Source organism: Cuculus canorus, chromosome 6 (assembly GCF_017976375.1).
Source record: "Cuculus canorus isolate bCucCan1 chromosome 6, bCucCan1.pri, whole genome shotgun sequence".
In the NCBI taxonomy this organism is placed as follows: Eukaryota; Metazoa; Chordata; class Aves; order Cuculiformes; family Cuculidae; genus Cuculus; species Cuculus canorus.
In genome coordinates this window covers 8,988,573-9,013,607 of record NC_071406.1, presented here as the reverse complement: position 1 = coordinate 9,013,607, position 25,035 = coordinate 8,988,573, and the positions used below count along the sequence as shown (strand labels likewise).

Sequence of the window (25,035 nt, the reverse complement as noted above, 5' to 3'; positions counted from 1 at the left end):
CAGCCACAGACTCCCTGGGCAACCTGTGCCAGGGCCTCATCACTCTCATGGTGAAGAAATTCCTCCTTACACGTAGTCTAAATCTGCCCCTCTCCAGTTCATACCCATTGCCCCTTGTCCTATCCCCATAAGCCTTTGTAAACAGTCCCCTCTCCAGCTTTCTTGTAGGCCCTTCAGGTACTGGAAAGTCGCTATAAGATCTTCTCGGAGCCTTCTCTTCTCCAGGCTGAACAAGCCCAACTCTCTCAGCCTGTCCTCATACAGGAGGTGCTCCAGCCCTCTGATCATTTTTGTAGCCCTCCTCTAGATCCGTTCCAACAGCTCCAAATCCTTCTTATGTTGAGGATTCCAGAACTGTTTTCCTTCTCGGTAAGAGGAGTGTTTCTTTGATTACATTAAAATGGAGACATAATATGGATAGAATAAAGGTTATCTCAGAACATATAATGAACTTCGCTGTCATAGGAGGTCTTGAGGCAGGTGGCAATTAGACTGAGCAAAGCTTTGACAGGGCCAACTCAGATTTATGATGAAAGCAAAAAGTCATGTAAAATGGCAGAAGTCCTGCTGATTTTAACCGCAAAAGTCTAATAGTCTCAGGATCAGAAGGAAACATTATTTCTCAAAAACATTGGAGCTTCCCTAGCTTTGGATGTCTGGTAGATCAGACTACTGCAAGTCTACCTTCATGCTCTGTAAATCCCAAAGATGGTGTTATCCATCTCTGGAAGAGCTTACCCTTTTGTCACATCTGTGCTGTGAGGCAGGACACCCGCTAGCTTCACTGTCACCATCCTCCATCGTACTGGGTATAAATACAGCAAGTCTGTATCTGGGGGGAAAAGGACAGAGCCTACAGTTTTCTCTTTTTCTAATTGTCAGTTGTTTGCATTGGAGTACCAGGGATGTGATTTTTAAGTGACCTCATTAACCCATATATATGATATAGTACATACTATTTTACTTTACATATTAAACATGTATATCTTATAATAACATGTAATAATCATATCAATTTTTTTAACCAAATAAAATGTATTTTTTTAACGGTAGCTTTTACAGTACTAACTGTTCATGCAAGACAATCATCGTGCTTCGAGCGTCTAGAACTACACTCTGTTTAGGTTTCACTGAAGGCTTTAGCCTGGGCTAAACCCCATAATTTTCAAGTATGAGGTATCCTGAGAAAAGATAGCACTTTTGCAGGACTCTGACTTACGAGTGGCTTCTAACAAATGCCTTATTAAATAATCATCAGACAAGAGAAACGCTTGCCCAGAAGTCCTTCAACAACCTGTTCACAGAGAGCTGAAATACTAATTAACAAATCTGCAAAGCAACACTATCAGGCACATGTTACACCTCACATCACAGAGGACCTGTTCTTAATAAAGCAAGCTGCACTTGAGATGGCTGTTCTGAGCACACAGAATCAAAAGAATCTCTACAGTGCAAGGCTATGTGCAGAACACATGAATTTCTGAATTAAGAATTTAATGCAGTGCTAACAGCTTTACTTTAGCCATTTAATCAACTTGTTTCCTTCTGTCAGAAATTACTATTATCTCCCCAGCAAAATAATATTTAAAGATTCCATTGTAAAGAGTAAGCCTAAAAAACAAATAACCTCTGGGAGAATCACCTACCACGAAACACATCACTAATCCTGTATCTGAACAGGATACTCACCTAAGGGGTTTCCGCACTTATCCCTGCCACATTAAATATGATGGAGTGAGGCTGTCAAAGCAGTAGTTTTCAATAGGCAAGTGTGTAGCATGTCTTATTATGCTTTGAGGAACAGATCCAAGCTTTTACAATGAGTCATAAGAGCAATAAGGGCTGACCTCTCTCATCTCTTTGTCCTTCTTGCCCTAACACAGTGCGTCCCCTGCAGCTCTACACAACCGACAAGGATTTCCACCTGCTGCAGTTTGGCTACACCTCAACAAACTGAAAAAGACTTTTCCGCAGAGAAAACCTAACAAAAGCCACAGCTAAGGAAGCAGATTTATACTCAGGTTTCACTTAGATTAGACACAGGCTTCCAGAAAGAAAAGAAATGGGACTCCGTGGACACATAGGATTTTGCTCACTTCTATAAACATAGCCTGCCTGAAGAAGTAAGTATTCATGAAATTCTGCTTATCTTCTGAATTTATAAGGTGACATCACAGTTTCTAAGTAAAGAACCTAAATTATTGACTTATACGCTGCTGGAGACAGGTAATTCTTGCATACCTAGTGTTTCAATTGCATGGTGGAATACAGGACTCATGCTTGAATTTTTCACTTGTTTACATAGCTTTGCATTTACAAAATGCCAGTGTGACCTGTTCAGGCGCACTGTTATAGCAACAACAGACAAGCGTGAGCCTGTAGATGAAGAATATTTCAGTCTAAGTTTATTGCTACAGAAAACAATAAAGTAACACTTAAAATCCCTGGAGATGTGCTGCTATGAAAGCAATGTAAGGCAAAATATACATATCCTCCAAGTCTATTAACAGCATTGTAAAATAAAAGAAACCCTAGATTCATATATTTTATCTTTGGGTTTCAAATTGCACTTGCTTTTATGTGGATACACTGTCACCTAAAATCAGCCTGCTCTAAATTTGTGATCCCTCACCAACTACAGAGTAAGGTGTTTGCCTCATATCACCTCCCTGTGGGCAAGCAGCATTTTCTGCAGAGTTCTCTTGGAATTATTTCACAGAATCATTTAAAGATTTAACACATTTCCTGGCAATAACATTTACCTTAGGAGGTTCAGCAGGGAGGAAGGCACGGGCAGTGAGCATTCTGACAGCATTCTACTTATTGTTTGGCTTCTTTCAGCAGCTCTGCCTCACTGGTGCTGATGTGCACGGAAACAAGTAGCTTTTCAGGAAGAAACCCCCTTTCTTGAATAACACACAAGGATTCCAAACTCCTGTGGCTTTTATCGACTTCTCCAGCTTTGGCACATTTCTTTACATTTGATCTAAACTTCGCCGTTCACTTATAAGGCAGCACATTGGGGCAAGGCAAAAGGGCTCTATAAAGCTACTGAAATGAATTTGTTGCAGCAACTTCCTTCAAACAGCTTAATTTGAATTCCCTCAATATTTTTGCCATTGGTTAAAGCACAATCAGCTTTTTTTTTTCTTTTTGCATTAAGCACTAAATACTGGCATTTAGACAATGACAGATAAGTGTATGTGAAAAAAAAGGTCGTTGGGCACTGAAAAGATATTTTGATACCAAAAAAGAATTGCACATCTAGGTAGTGTAGAAAGCTATTATTATTCAAAGATGCTATGATTATTTTTTTTTTTATATTCACTTGAATTTTTTCTTGCTTTTAGTTTTTTTGGAACTGCTTATTTAAAAATGTCACACAACAAAGAAATTACTGTGTACTGAGGTTAGGGTAAGAGGTGGGTCCCCCCAGTAACATGTATTTAATCTCTATAGAGCTTTATTCAATAGAAACATGAGTGCACGACAACATTCTTTGTAAAAGCATCATAATAATCGGCACTTTTCAAGAAATTAAAGTTAAAAATGTCAATTACTATGTACTTTAAAAAAATTAAATTTCTACATCAACGTTAGCTAAAAGCAATCTTATTAAATAAAAATCAGTTTTGCACAGTAGGCACATGCATAAAAAAGCAGATACAGTGTTCATTACCTAAAAACCAAAACCTAACAATATGTAGTGGCCATTAGGCCATGGAGCATCACTCTTCTTCACATCCAGTCCTGAAAAAAACAGCACAGAGCAAAACATACTTTGCAGTATGTACTGTAATTTAGAATATTTGGGCTTTATCAGGGAATTTACGCAGCACAGATTTTTCATCCCACTTCATGCAAATCATCTATTCTGAGTGACTGTGTAACTACATGGCTTCAGCTTAAACACCTTGGCACCTCTAAGCCATCACAAGATTAAATGCGAAACTACCGCTCAGGACAAGTTCTCCTTTTAATTCAAATTAATTAAATAGCCATTACACCGAGTTAAGCACACAACTGCAAACATCAGTTTAGATATACAACAAACATTCATGGATTACTCTTGGTAATCAATTAAGTTCAATTAAAACAAACCACCAGTGTAGGCATATCCTTTAGGATTTAATCTACGTATTCTGTAAATTACATCAATTTTTTTTTAATTAAACTTGACCCATAATTGCTACCCGAGAGCTTTGGGTGAAATCATTCCATTGTTTGGCAGAACAGTTTTTCAACCCTGGAACGCATTTTTCTGAGGTTTTGGTATTGCCAAGTACTCATCAACACAATATGCAGGAGGCATAAAGATAAACCACCATAAAAGGGTCCATGATGGATTTCATAGGCTAATCAATACTCCTGATGGGGAGGAATGTCCTACAATAATGAAAAGACCAAAAGTGAGGGAAGAAAGCTGAGTTCAATTCCCAGGAACGCTCCCTTCCCCTGTGATGCTAGGAAAAGCCTCTGAAATTAAAAATCATAGAAGACAGACTGAAAACGATGGCAAAAAAGCATTTATTCCCCTTCCTCAAATCCCTTCCTCCTTGGATCTCCTCCTCCAGCTATACCTGAACCATACCTGGCAGTTGTTTCTCATCATCCAATATCTCTCTTTAACCACCCTTTGTTTTACATCGCAGAGCAATCTTGGAAAACACAAACTGGAGTCCTGTATGATGAAACTAAACTTCTCCAGAAGGGCACTTGATGCATTTCAACAGCAGTTATCGTTCCATCTGTGGGACCAGACTGCAGCTGGTTTGAAATAAAACATCCAGAAGCTGTTCTCAGCACCAGCTGATTCACTTGGAAAAGCTTCTGCTACAGACCCACACTACTCACTTACACCAATACAGCCCGAGTCAATCACCTCTTGCCATCTCAACTCTGGAAATAAAGAGTTTATAATTTTCTTCTCTTAGCTACCATTTTCATTTATTCAGTACTACACTTTAATTTCCTCATGTCAGACATGGGATGGTGATTACGCTACTCACTGATAAAGCACCTAATTATCTATAGAGGAAAACGTTCTATCAAGATGATGCATATTTTCATTGAGGTCATTAGTTCGTGGTTCCACAAATAAGAGACTGCTGCTCAAAGGAAGCAACTCTTTTTGCACTGATGCAAAGGAGGAACTGCAGCCTACTCCAAGGTAGTGACTTACTAATTCACATAAACTTTGTTTCACAGAAGAATTGGTTTAAGTATGGTTAAAGCCTAATCAAACATAGTATCTGTAGGCAAAGACAAATATATAAGAAAGTAATTCATATATTTTATATATATATTAATAAAGCAGTCTCAATATAGGTTAGAAAATAAGCTAGGGTTTTGATAGCTTCTTCTCATTTTAAATAAAAGCATTTTAATTCATTCTCCAGTTGTGTTGAAGCACAATAAAAGTAAGAAAATCACAGACCAAACTATATCCTGTTAGTGCAATTGATACATCATAACCAAATACCAAGCCAGAAAATTGTAGTTAGGGCTGACAGCTCATCTGCTCCAGCGGGACTCATGCCACTGAGATGGTCTTTTTCCATTCCACAGCTGCTTTAAAATAAGACAAAATGTCATCCTTAACTCTCAGTTTCTTCTCTTTGTCATTTCATATCACAGCTCTAATTCTATTTAAACATCCTACCCTGTTGTGATTACATCTCTCAATTTGTTGCAATACAAATTAGAAACGTTCGTGCCAGCTTTTACCGTTATCAGCATAGTTTTCTCACTGCGTCTTGATTAATTGCCCATTATAATAGATGAAACAACAGAACTTACATTTTAAGAGTGTCTTTTGTTTGCATTAGGGAAGGAAATCTAAGTCCCCATAGAGACCTACTCCTTTGCCATTATCATAATTACATGTTTTCAAACTAAACCATCGTATCAGCACATTCACGGTGCTGTGGTGAAAGATCTCAGAATTTTCATCACCAACTCTGCAGTCAAGTAATAGCCTGACCTGAGCCAGTAAGAGAAAATATTTCTGTCATGAAACTCAACACACAAATATAAAAATAAAATACAACTCCCTAAATATAGAAAATAGGTGAACTGGATAATAAGAAACTGTAGACAAAAAGAAACAGTATCCATAAATGGAGTTCAACATGTCAGAAATAGACAAAACGTCCAATACTAAAATGTAGTCCTCATTTAATTTGAAAGAAATGAAGCAGATAACTTCAATCTTAACTCTCTTTAGAAAAATGTTGCATTATAGAAGAGTTTAGCATTAAAAGTAAAGTAAGAACAATCGTCAGTCACAGCAGGACATGGAAAATATTGTGGATCTCGGCATATAAAGAGAAAACACAGTCCAGCTTGCTGTTTTGCCCGGAGGTTTGGTCAGTTGTGCAGATTACTCTGATGGCTCCTTGCAATCACATTTCAATAGACTGAGGATTTTGTCCTTGCAGCAACAAGTGACTTTGCAGTCTGGCAGTTTCATAATCCTTATTTCCAAGTCTGTCTCTGCTGACTTCTCACTCACCTGCCTGGAGCTGCTGTATTCGAAAAGGTCACAAAGAGCAGGCAGGAAACAATGCAGAGTCACTCACTCTGGTGCAACGAGCAACTTTCTTGCTCCATACACTTCACCTCAGGAAAGCATGAAGTATCTGTCTTATCTAACCTTAGCTGTGCACTGTTTCAGAGGTGTCTGGAGTGCATAATCACCTTTCCTTCTGCTCCTTTCATGTCACTGGAGGCAGTGACTCCCTTCTCTTCTAGTTGCCAAATAAGCTGGATTCTGACAGCCTCTCGTAGTCTGGATCCATAAACTGTATTCTTCTGCTCAGTGAAAGCTGCATCCAAACAACTACAACAACAACTACAAGGTAAATGGCAATGTGTATTCTTCATTAAATGAAAACTGAAAAGAAATATGTAGGTTTTCTTTTCCTTTTTGCCCTTCAACTCTTGCACATTTTAGAGTTGTGGGTTTGGTGTTGCTTGGTTTGAAGTGGCTGTGGGTTATCCAACAAAGCCTTTTCTCACTTTCTCTAATTCTAGCAGAAAGTCTACTTTCTTGCCTGCAGCTCTTTGTAGATTCTCTATTTCTATATTCTGGACTCAACAGTTAGTCTTCTACTTTGCAGATACCATAAATCTGCTTCCTCTTGTCGACAGATACTCTAGTTGATACATTTGCCACCAACACAGTCCCTCAGCTCAAGAGAAGTATCATTACATCCTTATCAACCTTGCTCAGGTCTGAGATCCGCGAATCAGAGTTTGAATACAATTTTTATCCCTCCGCCCTCAAATAACCTCTGTGTTCACAGGGAGATTTCAATTCTACAGTGGATTTGTCAGCTGCCTGAGCAGCTCTAAAAGCCTTACATCATGAAGAAGCAACAGAGACTAATATTAATAAGCTACTTTTCAGAAAGAGAAATAATTAGGTCTCTTCAGTCATACTGATTCATCTTCTTTCACTTTGTGCTGATCTTCTACATTTACCTGTCTGTTTAGAGTAAATTGCTTAACTGCTTTTGTTTTCCAGATGAACCTATTGCATCTGTATCACCTTTAATATGAGGGATTACCAGCAAAAACTCATCCTTGTTTTCCTAAAAGCCATTCAGCCTTAATTTTTGAGTGCTGTTTCCTATTTGCAATCAGAGTTGAAGCACAGTATCTATGGCCAATGTTTTCTCATGCTCATTGGTTTCTGCTCACAGCAGGACAATTAAAGAAAGGCATAAGAAACAGCTCACTCATCTATCTCAACTTCAGTCAGATAAAACTTGATCTGAGGTTAACCTTGGAATTGATAACTTAATGGAACAGTTATTCAGCTGTCAGCTAAAGATAAACAGGGAAAAAGAGACCAGCAGGAGGTAGGCTAAGAACTAGCTGCCAGATGACTTTAATTATCGATATGTCACAATCTAATTTCAACTAAACACAGTACTACTATTTACAAGATTTCATGATTATATGCCAGTCCACATCAAAGCATTTACAGAGGAAGTGGGAACAGGCTAGAAATTCAAAAATGCATTTCAACACCAAAGAATCTCTATTTCAATAACATTTCACATTTTCTTTAAAGCATTATAATTAATTGGAGTGTAGCCTCTTCAAAGCGTAAATGCATAACTCCCATTAGCACTAATGGAAGTTAGACACACTCATCAAAGGGAGAATATACTTCTATCTTTACAAAAGTAATCAGCGTGTCACAAAGCTGTATTTTTCTTCAGTTATCAGTCGCATGCTATGCAAGCTGAGTACAAAGGTTTGCATTCATTTAAAATCAAATATGCACTTAGAAAAGATTTTTTCCTTCACCGGAAGGACTGAATGCAAGAAATCAGTCTGCTATTATGTTAAAAAATACATCACAAAATGCAATAAAAATAATTACTCTTATAATTAAAGGCTGTCACTGCAAAATGCTTTTAAAAATCCTATTATTGAATGCACTTTTCACTTCTCTTCTGGAAGAGATGTAATCTTGTGATTCCTGTGCATTGTAATGCCAAAATATGTCATTTTTGCATGAATAAAGTAGCATGCACAAGCAATATAAAATACATTATGATAACAGAGAAATGTCGAAACGACATTTTTCTACTAAAGAGAAGATTTCAACATTTAAACAACAACAAATTCACGTTATCTAAAATGTGAGAAAACTAAAGTGAACTATTTAAACCGTTTTCACAAAGCTTCTACAGAGACACTCCTGCATACAAAACTTGCAAGTGAAGTATAAGAAATTAAAGAAATCATCAGAAAACTTTTTCTGACAAAAATATCTTCAGCCTAGCATAACTGTCACACCGAATCTAACTCACACCAGTAGTGCTCGAAAAGTTACCATCACCTGACAGCTACTTAGTGACCTTCACAGATGAGCTGTCCCAGTGGAGATCCTGGTAACAAACACATAAATATCTGAATCGTTGTTACAGAATGAACAGACTGATTTTGACAGACAAGACTTAAGACATAACTCTAGGCCTGAAAAGAAAAAAGAAAAGAAGCTGCCTTCTCATCCTAGAGATGGCTGATCTAGGATGGGGTCAATAACTATTACTTCTTATGCTATTTCAACTAATTCTCATGTAGTGTTTGTCCTGCAACAAAACAGATCAATTTACCTGCTTGACATTTATTTTGCTATTAAAATACTTACAGTGAGGACTCTAAACTCCAGAATTATCATAGCCATGTTTTTAAAGTTTCAAGTACTTTATATTTTTACTTTCAGATTGGATCCACAGAGCTGCAGCAAGCTTCAGGCTTCCACGTAGCTTTGGCTGAACTTACAAATCAGTATTCCACAAGCAGAAAAAATTTTGTCAACTGTGTGCCTAAAGTAGGCTGCAAGTACAAACAGCATACTCTGTATTTTCCTTTGAAGCACTTGATGGTCTTTATTCATCAAGTTCTTAACTAAGGATAAAAAAAAACTATGAAAACTGAAGATATGCTTTATTTCCAAGGAGAATAATATCACGGAAAACACCAGAAAAACTGGGAAACTGGGTTAAAGTTGAATCAGTCTCAGCATGGGAGGCCAGTATCTAAATTCTGTCAAAAACCTGATTGTTTCTGTGTTTTAGTCGTTTTATTTTTAAAAAGTACCCAGAGTTCAATTATCTCACTAGAAAGGCTACGAGTCTGTATAGCCCTATTAATGGATCAAAATCAATCTATGTTTATGGATTTGGCAGAATGATACATGGTTGCTATGATGATCACTAGTTGGCAAATATCTCATACATTGCCTAGAACCTTTGTCAGATCAGATAAACAAGCAAATATCGAGTTGATTCTGGTTCATCTCAAGTCTACTGCCTGTACAGACAGTATAGGGGCCATGTCTGATTTCTGCAACAGAGAATTAAAAATTTAATTAAATCAGACCATCAAAAAGAAAAGTAATAATTTAAAGTTCATAGACAATTTTGTTCTCGCTGCACTTCACACCTCCCCAAATGAATACGTAGCTACAATTGTAAAGCGTAACTTTTGGCCAGATGAACTGGCAGGCAGGTCATGCCACCAGCTGCTCCTTGGGCACCCTGTCAGCAGGATTAGGACAACTGTGTCCACGATTAGGACTTTCGTCCAGCTTCGAGGCTGGCCATGAGTGACACATCACATGGGTGCCTTTAGCACCAGCCTCTTGTCTCCTGCTCATCACCAGGGCCACTTCTGGTCTCTCAAACATCAAAACCACTATGATTAAGTGGAAATTCTCACTATTTATACGTGTCCTCCCAGAAGCCACCTGAAGTTACAAAATAAAAAGATATCTTTAATGGAAAAACGTGTCCTGTGGATGATGAAGCACTATCATCACTATCACTCTTGAGCTCCTGCCTCTGCTTTCTTTGTACCCAGCTGTTTTCTCCATCTCTCATTATGTTTTAGTTACTTGTCTTATGCTTTTACTCTGCAGATTTCTCCCTCCAGTGCCTTTCCCTTCTGATCCTGATGTACCTAAAAGGAACAGGTCCAAACTGCAACAATTTTGGATCAAAACAGTGCAGCACTCACGCCATCAGAAACACTTCATGGCAGCATTTAACAAACCAATTCACTGAAAACATCATTGAAACAATCCTAAAGATATGACCTAAGTACACAGAGACAGATATATCCACCTTCCCAAACATACTAAAACCAAAAGTCCTTTTGTATCACACCAAAAGAGATAATAAGCAAAACTGTTTAAGTAAAACTCGTGTTTTTATAAGTGGAATAACCCTGACCCAGTACCTGTTTCTATGTGTCTGAACTGCTTTGCCAGGCTTGAGGCAGAGAATCAGTTCATACATTTAAGAGAAAGAGTGCATGGCATGGAAAGCAAAATAGACCAAGGGCATGGATGAATGAATGGCAAATATGAGTCAGTGTTTCTGGAATCTGTCATTTGAACAGGAAAACTAAAATCAGAGAATGCACAATGGAATCAACTAAAGCAAGCAAAGAAAAAAAGAAACGACTAAAGGTGCAATAAACTTATATATATGTACATAGAAACATACATTTAAAAAATGTAATTTTTATTACATGAGCATTTGAGCCATACAGAATGCTACACAAAGCACTGTTTTTACTGCCTTTTAGTTCAATAAAAAAATGAACAGACAATAAAGCATAAGGATTAGAAATTTAAAACTTTGGGTTTTAAAGGTAACGACCTTAAATGTGCATTTTACTAATCTGCCACAAAAGGCAACTGAGAATTTTTTAAAAGATTCTCTACTTAGACAGATAAATAAGACAACTGAAGAAAAATAGAAGGATTTTTTAATGTAAATGGAAACAAGGCAGAATTGGCCAACAGAGTGGCTACATGCAGCTACAACTGAAGGTATATCCTCTTCCCGCGCAGCATTCCTTTGAAGAGAATCAAAGTGCTGATGAGCAAATTAGAGCTGACTTAAAGGAGCCTATAAGAAGGACCATAAAACCAGCAGCACGTATAAACAATAGCTTCTACAAGAAAAGTTAACAGGTCTCTACAAGAAAAGTTAACAAGTCTCTACAAATCCAACCCATGGGGAAAGTACTACAGCTCCAGCAGGACAACAGGTACATTTCTACTCAGGAGCAGTGACGAGAAGTGGGGGGAAACAGAACAAGGAGGCACAGGATGAAAACACTCTTCATATGTATACAAACCTGTAGATTCATGTACACATACATCTCAGAAGCCTTATGTGTAACAGAAAAGTGTGGCATGTTGAAGGAAACTCACAATCCATTGTATAGCACCCACCACCTGTTGTCATTCCAAAACCTCAATCCTTTCTTCACATTTCCTCCCATAGTAAAAATATTTGTCCTAGAGGATTGCATCCTAAGAGTGATCATGTAGCACATCCAGTTTACCATTTTTCATCATATTACAACTGCTTTCCTTGGTAAAAAATGTGTTACTCAGAAAAGGTCTCCCTCATTTATGGACATTGCTACGGTGAGAAGAAAGTAACCTTAATACATTCACTACACTTGGAAGACTTAACTGCAACAAACAGGCAGAACTGAGGTTTATTAAGTGTCCGGTCCATTTTCCTAAAGGTTCATATACTGAATTACTGTACTTAACCCTCCAACATTAGGTTGCCATCTATAAATACTGCTTGGAAAATGTAAACCATTCTGCTAGCCTCTTTCAAAATACAATACCTTACACAACAGATACACACTGCCTGTGTAAATATTTTTTAAGTATATTGATCTCTCTGTTAAATTCTTAATGCTTTGGGTTGTGGAATAAGTCAAAAATCAATAGCGACATAAATTTTAAGAAGATTGCAATAATTAACTGTGGTTTTGGTGAAAGGTGGCAAAAAGTAATTTGATCCTCCAGTAGTTAGAATACTTAATTTCATTTTTCCCAAATTATAACCCAATCTGTGGATATTATGCCACACTCACAGTTTTCAAGGAGCATGGAGTCTACAACTTAATGACTAGAACTAGAATTAAGTTGTTAAAAGAAGTAAAGACTCTGCAGGAAAATAAATTTCAAGCACTTCCTCTATGGAGGAAGTATAACAAGAAAAAAACAAACCAAAAATAAACTGTCAGAAAACAAATGCCCAGGAAAAAAACTTTTCCAGTCAATAACGGTAAATGCTCAAGGGAAGAACAGAGCTACAAGACAGTGCAGAGGTCATGACTAATACAACGTTGTACTAGTGTAGAAGGGATATTGGTGAAGGAAGGGAGATTTCTAAAGAGATGCACTAAGAAGCCATTTACAAAATGCAACGGTGACACAAGTTAATGGCCCTGAATACACAGCACTATTTAGTGCTTGTTAACAATCATTAACACTGGCACCAGTATCGATGTAGCGATGGGGCTTAATATAGTTGATCTGAGCAGAAATTACCCAAGATCTACTTCTAAGTCAGTCAGTCAAGTGGCACCTTAGACACATCAATAATACAAGAGCAGAAAGAAGTACAGTACATGCAGGAGATCCTAATAGTGAGGTTGGGCAGGGAAGATCTGTTAAAATAGCCACCAACATCATTTAAAGACCAGACTGCATACAGTAGAGAGGAAAAAAAATAACTGAGGGGAAAACTATTGTGTTACAACTGGTGAAACAAAGAATTTTAATGAGGAGGACAAAACACCTTCCAGAGCAACACGCTACAGAGCTGCTCATCCTCAGGGTGGAGAATCAGAGGACAAAAGGAACAGTAATCTTCCAGCTCTGCTGCCACCCTGGTAGGTGTCCCACAGCTGCAGAGCCACAACATCTAAACAGGTGAGATCCACTGACAGGGGTGAGTGGCTGAATCTGAAGCACAAAAGCACCTCTGCTTCATGGAAGGAAATTAATATTTGCTTTGTGATAATGTTTGTTCATGAAAAAGAAAACTTTTTTTTTCCAATTAAACCCTGCAGAAATTAGATCATATCTCTATTTCAGTGGAGAAAAAAAGCAGAGGATTTTCCCCATTCTGGTTTTTAAAAGTGCGTGTTACATTCATGCACAGCTGCAATGAAAATTATTTCATGCTTTCTTATTTGCAATCCTACTTACGATACTGCATAAAATAATTTGTTTCAATTTCCTCTTCCTATTAACAGCTTCATGCACCTCACATTATCTTCTGCTTTACATGCATTCTTCAAGTGCAATATAAGAGAAAAGCAGAGAAAATCAAGCTGCACCTAAATTAAAAAAAAAAAAAAAAAAACACTCCCCCCCAAAAACCCCAAACAAGTAAGAAAATCAATATTCTTCCTAAACCAAGATAAGCCACAACTCCTGCATCAAGGGACACAACAATGAATGCTGAGCCTGGCACCAGGGCTGGATACTTCCACAAACCATCTAGGTTGTAGGGAAGTTGGCTTGTAGGGAAGTCTTCAGCATCAGCACAAACACAGACCCAAACTCCCCCACTCAATTCCCTAACAAGAGAATTGAATCATGCTGTCCATTTTACAACAACATTGTTTAAGCTCTTTTTTTTTAAAACAAGCTATTTTAATAAATCAGTATAACGGTACCTATCAAAAGTTTTACTCCCGTTTTTGGCAGCTTGAGAGACACTCTACTCAAAACTCAGCCTCCAAACCTGGCAAAAACTGAGTAATTCACACCACTGCTAGAGTTTTACAAAAGAAGAGTTTTATAAGAAAGCTTCCAAAGGCTGAAGCGCTATCTAGCATTTTTTTTAATTTGTTTTTCTATGTGCTGCTTTCCCCTGCATGGGGAATCAAAGTCCAATCACCCTCTGCTGCCTTTCAGAAATAAATCCTTCACACTGAACCACAGGCAACAGGACAACTCCCTGGCCTTGGCTTCCAGGCTCTGTGCAGATAGATTCAGACAAATAATGAAAGCCATATGCAGTTGGCAAAAGCACCCACTGCACATACCTCTCCACTTCTGCCCAAGTCCTTGACAGAGCATTAACACATCATATTACATCTGAACGCCAAACACAGCTCCTGCTTCACCAGAATTGCACTTGTGCACAACGGCTGCATTCCAGCCTGGCCAGTTCAGACTCATCTCATTTAAGGGGAGGGATGGGAATAGGACTTTGGTCTTAATTATACCCATTGTAAATTACAAGAGTAATACCAAATTATATAGATATGTAACTCTAAAGAGATATTTTGTCTGCTTATTGATTCCAATTCAGGAGCAACTTTTGGGAGCAGAATCTGTCTTCCCTTATTGCTTTGTGATGAACTCATTTCTTACGCTTGACCCATATCCTTTGGCAAACATCACAGCATGCTCAGCTCTGATAAATGAAGTTCGTATTTTCCTCCTGTGCAAGAAAAGCTCCCTTTAAAAAGTGGCAAATGTTTCACACCTCAGTTTTCTGCAGAAAATTGGCACAGGTGGCACTGTGGGATCTGTGTTCTGTGCTTCCCAAACCACTTCAATTTTATTATCCACAATGTTTAAAGGGTTTTCATTTCAACCACCTCCATTGCCAGGTTTCCCAGACTCAATTTTTTAATTTTTCACAATAGACAGAAGCCAACAGAGACTTAAGGAAAGCACCAGCTCAGGCAAAGGCCACTGTCTACACACTTCACTCCCTGGGTGATAAGGCAGTGTACAGCAAGAGAGAGGTGCTAGGGACAACCACAAAAATTTCTGGGAAGCTACTGTCTCATTTGCTCTTAAGGAGACCAAACGTGATGAGAAGTAATAACATTTCTTTAGCCAGGTACCACCTTCCCATGCTCACTTTAATGCACAGCCTACAAAATATTGCAGCACAGTGACTGTTCAACCCTAAAGCAAAAAGGGGGTTAATATGTTCTTTTTTATTTTAAAGGGAGACTCTAGAAAACACAATAATTGTTTGCTAAATAAAACATGAAGGGGGGAGAAGGATTTTCCCCATAAACCAGTCCTTTTTCACTCATGTTTCAAAATGGTAGGCATCAGCCACTCTTTTTTCTGCATGCTGATAAAATTGCTCTGTGAAACTAAATAAAGATGCCCATATCAGAACTAGTAAATATTACTGAGAGAACAAAAGCCATGCCCCTGAAGCTAAAACAGGAAATCTAGAAAAAATATAGAAACAAAAATAAAACAAGGAAATACAAGAGCTTGAATTAAAACAAAAAGAGGCATGTATTGCCTTGACGTTCTTTTCAAGGCAGAGTGAAAATATTTCTGACTTGGAATAGATTGGTTTATTATCACCTTCAAAGAAACACATTAAAACAATAAAAGGAAAAAAAAAAGTGTTGAAGAGTCTTTGCCTTCAAAACACATGGGCATGAAAAATTCTGCTTTGGAACTCTAAACAGGTTCTACCTGCTGAGACTGCCAGTACAACCGGGGATTTTATGCCGAACAAACTGACAAACCACATTCCATATATAGATTTTTACAACAAAAGGAAGAGGTACAAATTTATGTTTTTTTTCTAGAAATCTCTCATCAAAGTGGTGCATTTATTGTCCATCCGGATTAGTCAAGGAAAAGAACCGTGTTTGCCAGGCTGCCATCAAGGGACAAACCTACCTATTGCAGGGTTTTTGTATCATCCGCAGAAGAGGATGCGAGCACCAATAACCTCCCTGCATCTGCCTCTCCTCCGCACAAGCACAGAGCCCTGCTTTAGTGAGGAGGTGTCGTTACACTGTGGGGGACCGGACAGGGCAGCATCCTCCGATCTCCAGCAGCAGCCGGCAGGTCAGCAGGGGTGGCAGCCTGCCCTGGCACTTGCCTGCATATAGAGTGCAAATTAGTGCTCCTGTCTGACAAGGCACAGGAGTTTTTTGACAGTTAAAGGCAGGGAGAAGGATGATATGTGGAGAAAATGCAGCTTCTATACAAGGCAGGAAACCCTTCCTGAAACATAAGTTGCCAACTCAACTACTCCAAGTCCTTTACTTTGCCAAAAAGGTCAAAGTCTTCCTTTCCCTCATTGCTTCTGGCTGCTCATGACTTCCTTATTTTCTTTCTTCCTCCCAAAGACAGAAGAGGGTGCTGCTTGTGAGATGAGTCTGTTTTGAATAACGTGTGGCGTCCTGCAGGAGGAGGGAATATCTACTATGATGTCTTGCCATCTGAAAGATCATTTCCCTCCTCAAAGTGCCAAGGAAAACCCTTACCTCTGCACTGTCCCCTGCCACCTCCCCAGCACTGTCCCTCACTACACCAAAACCTATGTTCTTGCACCAGCAGGACTGTGTTTGCCTGGAGAGATGTGATGCTGCTCAGCCATACATGTTACCCTACACCCTCCCACAGCACAGCCTGCCCGCAGCTGTCATTGAGACTTCAGGTCCTTCTCTGACACGTTTCATTCAGATACGTGAAAAATATAATTACTGTGCTGACTACTCAACCAACGGAATACAAGCAACGAGTCAACATATTCTATCACATATAGGAAATGTTGGCAAAGAATAAGAACAGCAGAAGTGCAACTCCTATATACACAGAAGGAATAAAGGCAAAGATTCTGAGTTGTACTGTAATTAATAGTTGGATTTCCTGATAATAAGAGATGCAAGTACACCATGAAAGATCGAGGGATTAGACTGCAAACTTTTTGATCCTTTGGTATTTCCCACAGGCCAACATACGTATTTCTAAGTAACTTAAAAGAAATGAAAATAACCTGAAAAAATGCTTTATGTATAGATTTATGTAAAGATTCAGCTGCAGACTGCTGACATTGGCAGATAAGCAATGATCAGGGACTAAAGCAAACTGCGGTCATGAAATGAAATGCTATTCCCAACCTGAAGCAGAGATTGCTCATAAAAAGGTTAGAATCCAAGACAGAAGCAATATGAGATACATTAAGTCTCTTAACAAGTTTTTTGGCAAGGGAAGACATAGGGGAAGTTCAACAGTGCTTTCTTAAATTTAATTACTCTTGATATTTTAAACTATATTGCAGTTTTGTACTTAGACTTCAGTAAACCAAACCGTTTTGTCATCTAATGCAAAATCTTTATAAGTAGCAATGTGCTGTAAGATTTAGGTACTTTTATTATTCACTGACAGCATTTTAAATTCTCACTTCCTATTAGAAATCCTGAAGATCAATAATGCTACAGGAATACGTACTCTCATTTAATATCTTCAAAACTAAGCCAAGCAACTGGAAGGCTTTCTGAAATCAGATAACACTGAACTGATTGGTGGTTGTGTATGTTCTCCACTGCGTCCTTTAAAATACAGTTGAAGTGATCAGATTTATAATTGAAAATGATTAGTAAACTATTCAACTATCATTTCAAAACAAAATACTGGTCACTATCCATATTTTCTTTCTCTCCTTTGTAAATTCTTATGAAAAAAAGACAAAAATCCAAGTCAGGTTTAAAAAAAAAAAAACTGCCTTTGAACTAAAACAAAAAGAAGGAAGAAAAAGGGAAGGGAGGAAGAATTCTGAGAGACACCTACATAGGTACATCTTCAAACCACATTAAATGTGAATATATTTTGTCACTTTTAAAACTTGCTCAAAATTTTCACCTATTCAACAGCTGAACATCTCAGATCAACATTTCTTCTGTAGCTTTAAACATCTGCATAACTATTAACTCTGGTGGCAAGCACATAAAATTCTGGACTCAGTTTCAGGCAGAAAAGGAAATGGAGTGTAAGAACTTCACTATGTAAGAACTTCCCTTATTAAAAAGTAGACTAGATGGGGATGATTTTTGTAGTGGAGGAACTTGCAAACAAGGAAGAAATAGCATTGTGTTTGGAAGATAATTCCTGAGAAATTAAAATATCAATTCAAAAAGTTTCATTAAACGATAGCAGTTAAATACTAGACCTTACCTAAAACCACAGCAATTCATCAGTGCTTGGAATCCTCAAAACAGACTTTTTTCTACAAAATATGATCTAGACCCTGCAGAAACTGCTTATATCAGGAACCGCCTTTCCAATTTCTATTCCCAACCCTTCCCAGGAGGTGAAGATTATGAAACTTTCAGATGGATACAAATTATTCTATCCCAAGAGAAGTAGCAGAAAGTAGCTACTTATTTTCCATTAAAATCTTCCTGCACAGAATCCAAAAGCACTTACCTTGCCAATACCCAAAGAAATTGTCAAATGCTGCCCCCCTCCAGCTCCACAGTAATGAATGCTGAACATTAAGCTACATATTTCATTCTCCATGCATATAATGCCACCACTGCAATGTTACCACACCAGGAAAGAAAATAGGATCTCATCCTACGTCTTAAAAATAAAAATAGAAGAAGGAAGCAAAACTGCTGCTTTGCAAGACTCTTCTTCATTTTGTTTATTATCTATCATATTGATTTCATTCACTATACTGAGAATTTTCAAAGAAAATGCCAAAAAACACTCACCCAACTATATATATTTTTTCTGTGTTTATCAAAAATACTAAACAATTAGTAAAATCCTTCACTACCCCAACTTCTTCATCAATTCCCATACACAGACATACTTTAACAAGAAAGAAATCCATTCTTTCTCCTTTTATGTACCACTGGACTTCGTTGCTTCTTTGGCAAATAAACACAGGAAATCACCTAACTGCAAGCTTAGGAGTTCTCATACTGTCCGAGAAACATCACTGCAGAAAGACTGGACATTAGTACAATTGTACTGCTAATAAAACACAGAGCCTTTCTTCATTAAGTAGTTTCTATTATTTTCAACAGATAAATTCATAGCTGTATAGTCTCATGGCTTTTAAACTACATTGCTTACAACCTCCATGTTTTGCATGATACTTAAATGATCTTCTGTTGTATGAGTTTCTTAAGATGGATTTTGAACACCACAAAAGAGCCGTAAAAGTATACCAAAATATTTAAGAATCCATCCAGATGTGAAGAGTCAGAACCAGTGCTCAAATTGCAAAGTTCATATCATAATAGAACAATTTAATTTTCTGAACTGATCTTTTTGTTAATCCATAAACAAGATCTGGTCCTTGAAAAACAATTCTACATCTCTGCCTCCAACTGAGTCAGTGAAAAATTTAGTGGGTTTCTGCTAGACAGAGCTTTAAAAATTAGAAAGCCCCTTCAAAAATTAATGAAACAGACATGATTCAGAACTGCAAGGAAAACCGGGACACAGGCCAATTTCAGGAGACTTTGAAATTTTAACTGATTCCTTCTCAGTGCCTGGATACTGATATTTCAATATTTGAAACTATTAACTAGTTTCAAATTACGTGAGAGATTATATGCTTACCATTAATCCATTTGGCTTCTGGATTATGAACTACGAACTCTTTCCTGAAGAGATCTTCCAAGGACAATCTGGTTTCTGATGAATTTGCAAGTTCATCTAAAATAAACATAACAGGTTACATGAAAAACAACGCATTCAATGTCGTTCGCAAAACATCGGAACTACAGAACCAGAATACATAGTTTAAAGGTGTTGTTGAAACCAATAACAATAACTTGATCTTATTTTTTTTTCACTACAAGAAAACATTTCTTTTTTTATCAGTGAAGCTTCGGAAAATAAAGCATTGGTACTATACGGACAGGACAACTGACGGGTGTAGAGCCTGGCTATTTATTATACTGGGACTGTAGTGCCAAAGCTTGTTGCCACTGCCCTATGCCACAAGAAAAGTCTGATTACAAACCAATACAAAAATTCCCTGACAGGCAAAGGATGTAGGCCATACTGATCACCTTATACAGACAGAAACTAAGTAAAATACTTCTGAAAATAAATTTGGAACCAATTTTCCCCATTGCACAAATTAAAATGTAAAAAAAAAAAACCAAAAAACAAACCAAAAAACCAACCCAAAATTACTTGCATATTTTTTAATCTCTGCTTGCTCCCTAGTGATAAGCACAACATAACATTTGGCTAACAGACTTGTGGTTTCCCCAAATACGATAGAACCCAGGAATGTTGTGCTTCTGAACATTAGCCAACGATTAGCTGTGCTAAATTCTACTTTTCTTGTGCTTTATATTAAATAAATAAGTAGTGGAGATTCAATAGTGCACTGTCACACTAACATGTGAAATCAGATACTATTAGATCAAAAGTTTTGCTGGTTTGTTGCCATCAAATATTGACTGGTAGCAGCCAAGCACTTCCCCTAACTGCTTGAGGCTATTTAGGAGAAGAGCAGCTGCCAAAAGCTGCATTATTCATTGCATGTGCACTAGCGAAAATAACACATCTATGCACTTCCTACACAATCAACCAGACAGATGCTCAGTCAGGTCTTATAACCATAACCAATCATTATTGGGCAGGTTTGCCACAGGTTACTGCAGTACTTCTCTGTTCCATGAGTTTTTCCTTCCAGTGTGTCAGGCTTATACCTTCTCTCTAAGAGGATCTTTTTGTTAGCCAGATTTTGTCCTTACAGATCGCTGATATTAAACAGCACTGCTGGTGACAGATCCATAGCAAAGGATTATCTCGAACTACAGCAGTCAAGGAACAATCTTGTCTTTATGTCGACCCTGTACGTTATCAACCCATTTTTAACAAAGAAATCTGCTTTGTAAAGGTCACATCCTCTAATACATTTCAGAGGAAAATGTGACCACTTTGCAGTGAATAAAGTCCATCATAGTTTCGTTACTGGACTCTATTAAGCCAAATTTCTCAATTACAGTCCCAGCTGAAAGCTTACTGGAAGCAACAACAATATCGTGTTTTTTTCCCTTTAAATGCCAGCACTGCCCACTGCAGCCATTCTTCAGTATTAATAAGGTGCATCCTCGCTAAACTGAAGAGAAACTCCTTTTTGACGCCCATCATACATTTATGATAGACACAAGGCCATCGCAGCTTCTCACTCCACAGCACTGCTGCATTTTGCTCACGCCTCCCTCCCAGCTCTCAGCAGGGCCCTGGTAAGCACTTACTCACCGTAATCAAGTCTTACACTTGACATCTTATAAGGCTAAGCATGCAGAGTTGTTTAAATCTGCTCTCATAAGACAAACGTTTTAATCCTTAAATAAGCTTTTTGCCCTCTTCCTTCCTTCCAAGGATCAAAATAGCCTGTTTGGGGGATTTTTTCAGTCTCAAAGTCCAGCATGGGACGCAATATTCCACTTGCAGTCTTACTAGAGCTTTACAGCAGAGTAACATTATCTCCCTTGATTTATACCTAATCCCTCTGTTTACACATCATGGGACCTTGTTAGCTCTTGCTCCTGCCACACACTGAGTTTTTATCATCAAAGTAAGCACATTTTTTGCTATATGTGCTCTGCTCAGCTCCACAAATACATTCCCTGTCTTCTGAATGCTACTTCTAACTTAACAGTATCAAATACAGCGCTCTTCATATGCCCATTTTCTCCTTTCTCCATAACCTTGCTGACTACTGACTCTCAACAAGCTGTTTTCCATCAGCTATTTTGATTCAACACACCCTCATCCTTATGCTATTTGTGATCCCGAAAGGATTTCCCTTCTAACCTTTCCTGATTCTGCTTCTGTTTATCGTGACTCCTCATAAGCTGCCAGTTTGCCAACTACCAATCAAGCACACACAGGCTGTCATGTTGCCAAAAATTGTCTTATCCAAGACAGTTTGGGTTTTTTTTTTTATGCTATTAACTGCGTTAATAGAAGTCACTAAAACAATACACCAACTGTGCACAGAAAGCCTACCAGAGAAGAAAGGTACACTGGTTCCACTCTCTGTCTTCTACCTAACTCACACACCTGCCAAGAAATCTCAACATAAATTGGATTTTAAAATAACTTTCTAAATTGCTGTTAGCATTTCCAAGCTGAAAAAACAGGCAACTTCAAGCAACTTTACTAGATGTTTGAAAAGTAATCTTTTTCTAATGCCAAATCATTACCAAATAGAGCCTTGACACTAACTTTCCACTTGGCCAATCTCTCATATCGGGTAATTTTTGAGAAAAATGTTGATTCGACACCAAAAGAAACTAAAATGGTAATTTCACTTTCCTATAGCAAGATGAATAACACATCATGTGAACTCTCAAAACACTATACTGGGTTAATTTCTCTTGAGCACAAGTACAAATTAGTAAGTACTTTACGAAGTATATCTTATAGTTTAAAGGCTGCTTTTTTCTACTTTATTACCACATTAACAAATAGCCTACTGTCACCTTTTCACTTCCATTTTAAATTTTATTGAGTTATTCCTTGAAGGAGTCATATTTCCAATGTCCCCACACTACTTCCCATAGATTTCCAGATTTCAGTCTGAAATTGTATATATGATGTGTAGAAAATGAACACAGATTACAGGAGATACGAACAAAATCAAATGTTAAAAACTAAATGGCTACTTTTTAACTATACAAACTAACAACAGCTCAATAACTGGTATGTATTTATTCAAAATGACAAACCTGTTTGTGCTTACTAAACTAGAAGACTGCAAAAGGAGATATTAATAGCCACCTTACTTTTCATGAGTTTATAGGATATTATTTTTTGCAGGATAAAAATAATCTAAACGTCCCATAAAATTTATCTTCTAACTCAGCAAATAAAACTAACAATGACACATTTTAGTATATTACTAATACAAACTCCTTACTGACTTTTCTGTGGAAAAGAAAGTTTTAAGAGTAGAAAGCATGATAAAGGCTTGACGTTAAATGCTGCCTTGAAAGAGCAGAAATGCCACTAGTAAACTGTATGCAAGCTGACAGGTTTAACAATAACCAGGAATTCATATAGGTCATAATAAGTTTACATGAAAAACGAAAAGCATCTTGTCAGAAAGTAGTCAGATATCAAAACTTGTTTGCCAATTTGAAGTAGCTACAGGAAGCCCAGGCAGCATTGGACAGAAAACTGAATCTACTGGTAATGGATCTCCACTTCAGCAATAATATTTCTTCGTTTGTTCTCTATTCATGAGAATCATTTAGTTTGTAATTTGTCAGTATAAACATATTACACATTTCTTTTTTGTTCTAGTTTTCTTCTATTCTGACATCTCATAAACAACTATTTCTGTCTCTGCACTAGCCATTAATTCATAATATAAAGGAAGTTATAAGATCACTCCCAAGGTATTTTCTTCTTTTAATCTCTCCTAAGTACTTCTCCAGTAATCATCGTCAAATATTACACACAGAAATCATAATTAGATTGCCCACAGAGGGGCTCCTTTTCTGAAACTCTCAAGTTTTCCCACACTCTCAAGTTTTTCTGCTTTCCAGTTCCCTACTTCAACAAGAGTAACCTTGTTCTTTGATATCTCCATGCACTTTCTTTATCAGTGCACTTATCTAATTGTGAAGAAAACCAGCAAGGATACTTGCCTGCCAGCCATCTACTCCAAGGTAGAAATTTGTACTTGATGCGCGCGATGCGATGTTTTTTTTAACATACTCGTTAGTCCACAGTTATTCACAAATGGCTGTTGAGACTCTACCACTAATGTCTTAAATTACCAAGTGGTCCAGCCTTTCATTTTTCCATCTCTCTGCTGAGAAAACTAATACATTTATAAAGTTTCTGAGTGTTAGCACAGATGAAAAGCAATATAAAGAGGACCAAAATATTAGTAATATTCTGGTACAATTTAGTAAAACCACAATCATAGTTGTAACACAGATATTTCATATTCTAAAAGAACTGAAGATATCAGTAGGACAAAATACATCTCATTTCAACACAGTTTCTGCATAGTGCTGTATATTCAAGTTATATTTCATGTAATAAAAAACACTAAGAAAAAAAATCAAGAATTTCCATTTAGTTGCAATGCTGCTCGTACCTTTAGCAAAAGCTAACGCCTCTTTGAAACTTTCTGCATATTCTTACGCAAAAGATTTTCTTTTAGAAGTTTGTTATTTCATATAGAAGCATTAATCCCTCTATCAAAAAAGCACGAAAGCTGTTGCTCAAAGTTTGACAACTGTTAAAGTGCACACAGACCTAAGAGTTTCATATATTGTGGACAAAGCAATGTTTAAATAATCGCAGTCAGAGAGATTGTTTCTGCTGGATTTGGCATATCAGTAAACCCACTTTTATCTCCACAAAATTTTCAATAAAATAATCAGGCTTCTGAGCAATCACCATTTGGAATTACCTCCATAAAAAGAAGCCGCATGGTGCACAGTGTTAAGGGGAATTTACAGGAAACCTTAAAAGCACCCAACAGTACAGGCAGAACCAAATACGGAACAAAGTCTCTGATGCTCAAAAATTATTAGAAATGAAAAGCAATGCACTCTGAAATATCCCAAGGTAGTACAGGGAAAATTTCTCACTATTACACTGAACATCTTAATTCAGAACTATTTGCAAAATCAAGTATTTATAACAGACTGGTAAAAGCTTAGAAGTGAGCAGCTTGCAATAGCCAGACCTTTGAGAGAACCTCCAAGTTCTTCCTCCCCTCCAACGCTAGACATTCCAAAGTGATCTTACATATAGCCAAGATCAGATAACTCCAGGTACAGTGCTTAGTACCTGCCAGCAAACCAGCAGAGTATCAGAATATTTTCTTCCCAAAACATATTAATTAATCATGAAAGTGAAAGAGGAACAACTCTTATTAGGATCAAAACAGAGAAAGTAGCTGT

General features: G+C 37.6%; 1 protein-coding gene across 5 annotated transcripts in view; it reads right to left on the bottom strand.

Moving 5' to 3' along the window:
- Positions 1-25,035, bottom strand: part of DPP10 (dipeptidyl peptidase like 10) — a 521,204-nt gene that overhangs the window by 198,360 nt on the left and 297,809 nt on the right. For all 5 annotated transcript variants that reach the window (XM_054070220.1, XM_054070222.1, XM_054070221.1 and 2 more), the window contains exon 3: positions 19,703-19,798. In XM_054070220.1, the coding sequence (XP_053926195.1) occupies positions 19,703-19,798 (96 nt within the window). The remainder of the gene's footprint in view (positions 1-19,702; positions 19,799-25,035) is intronic.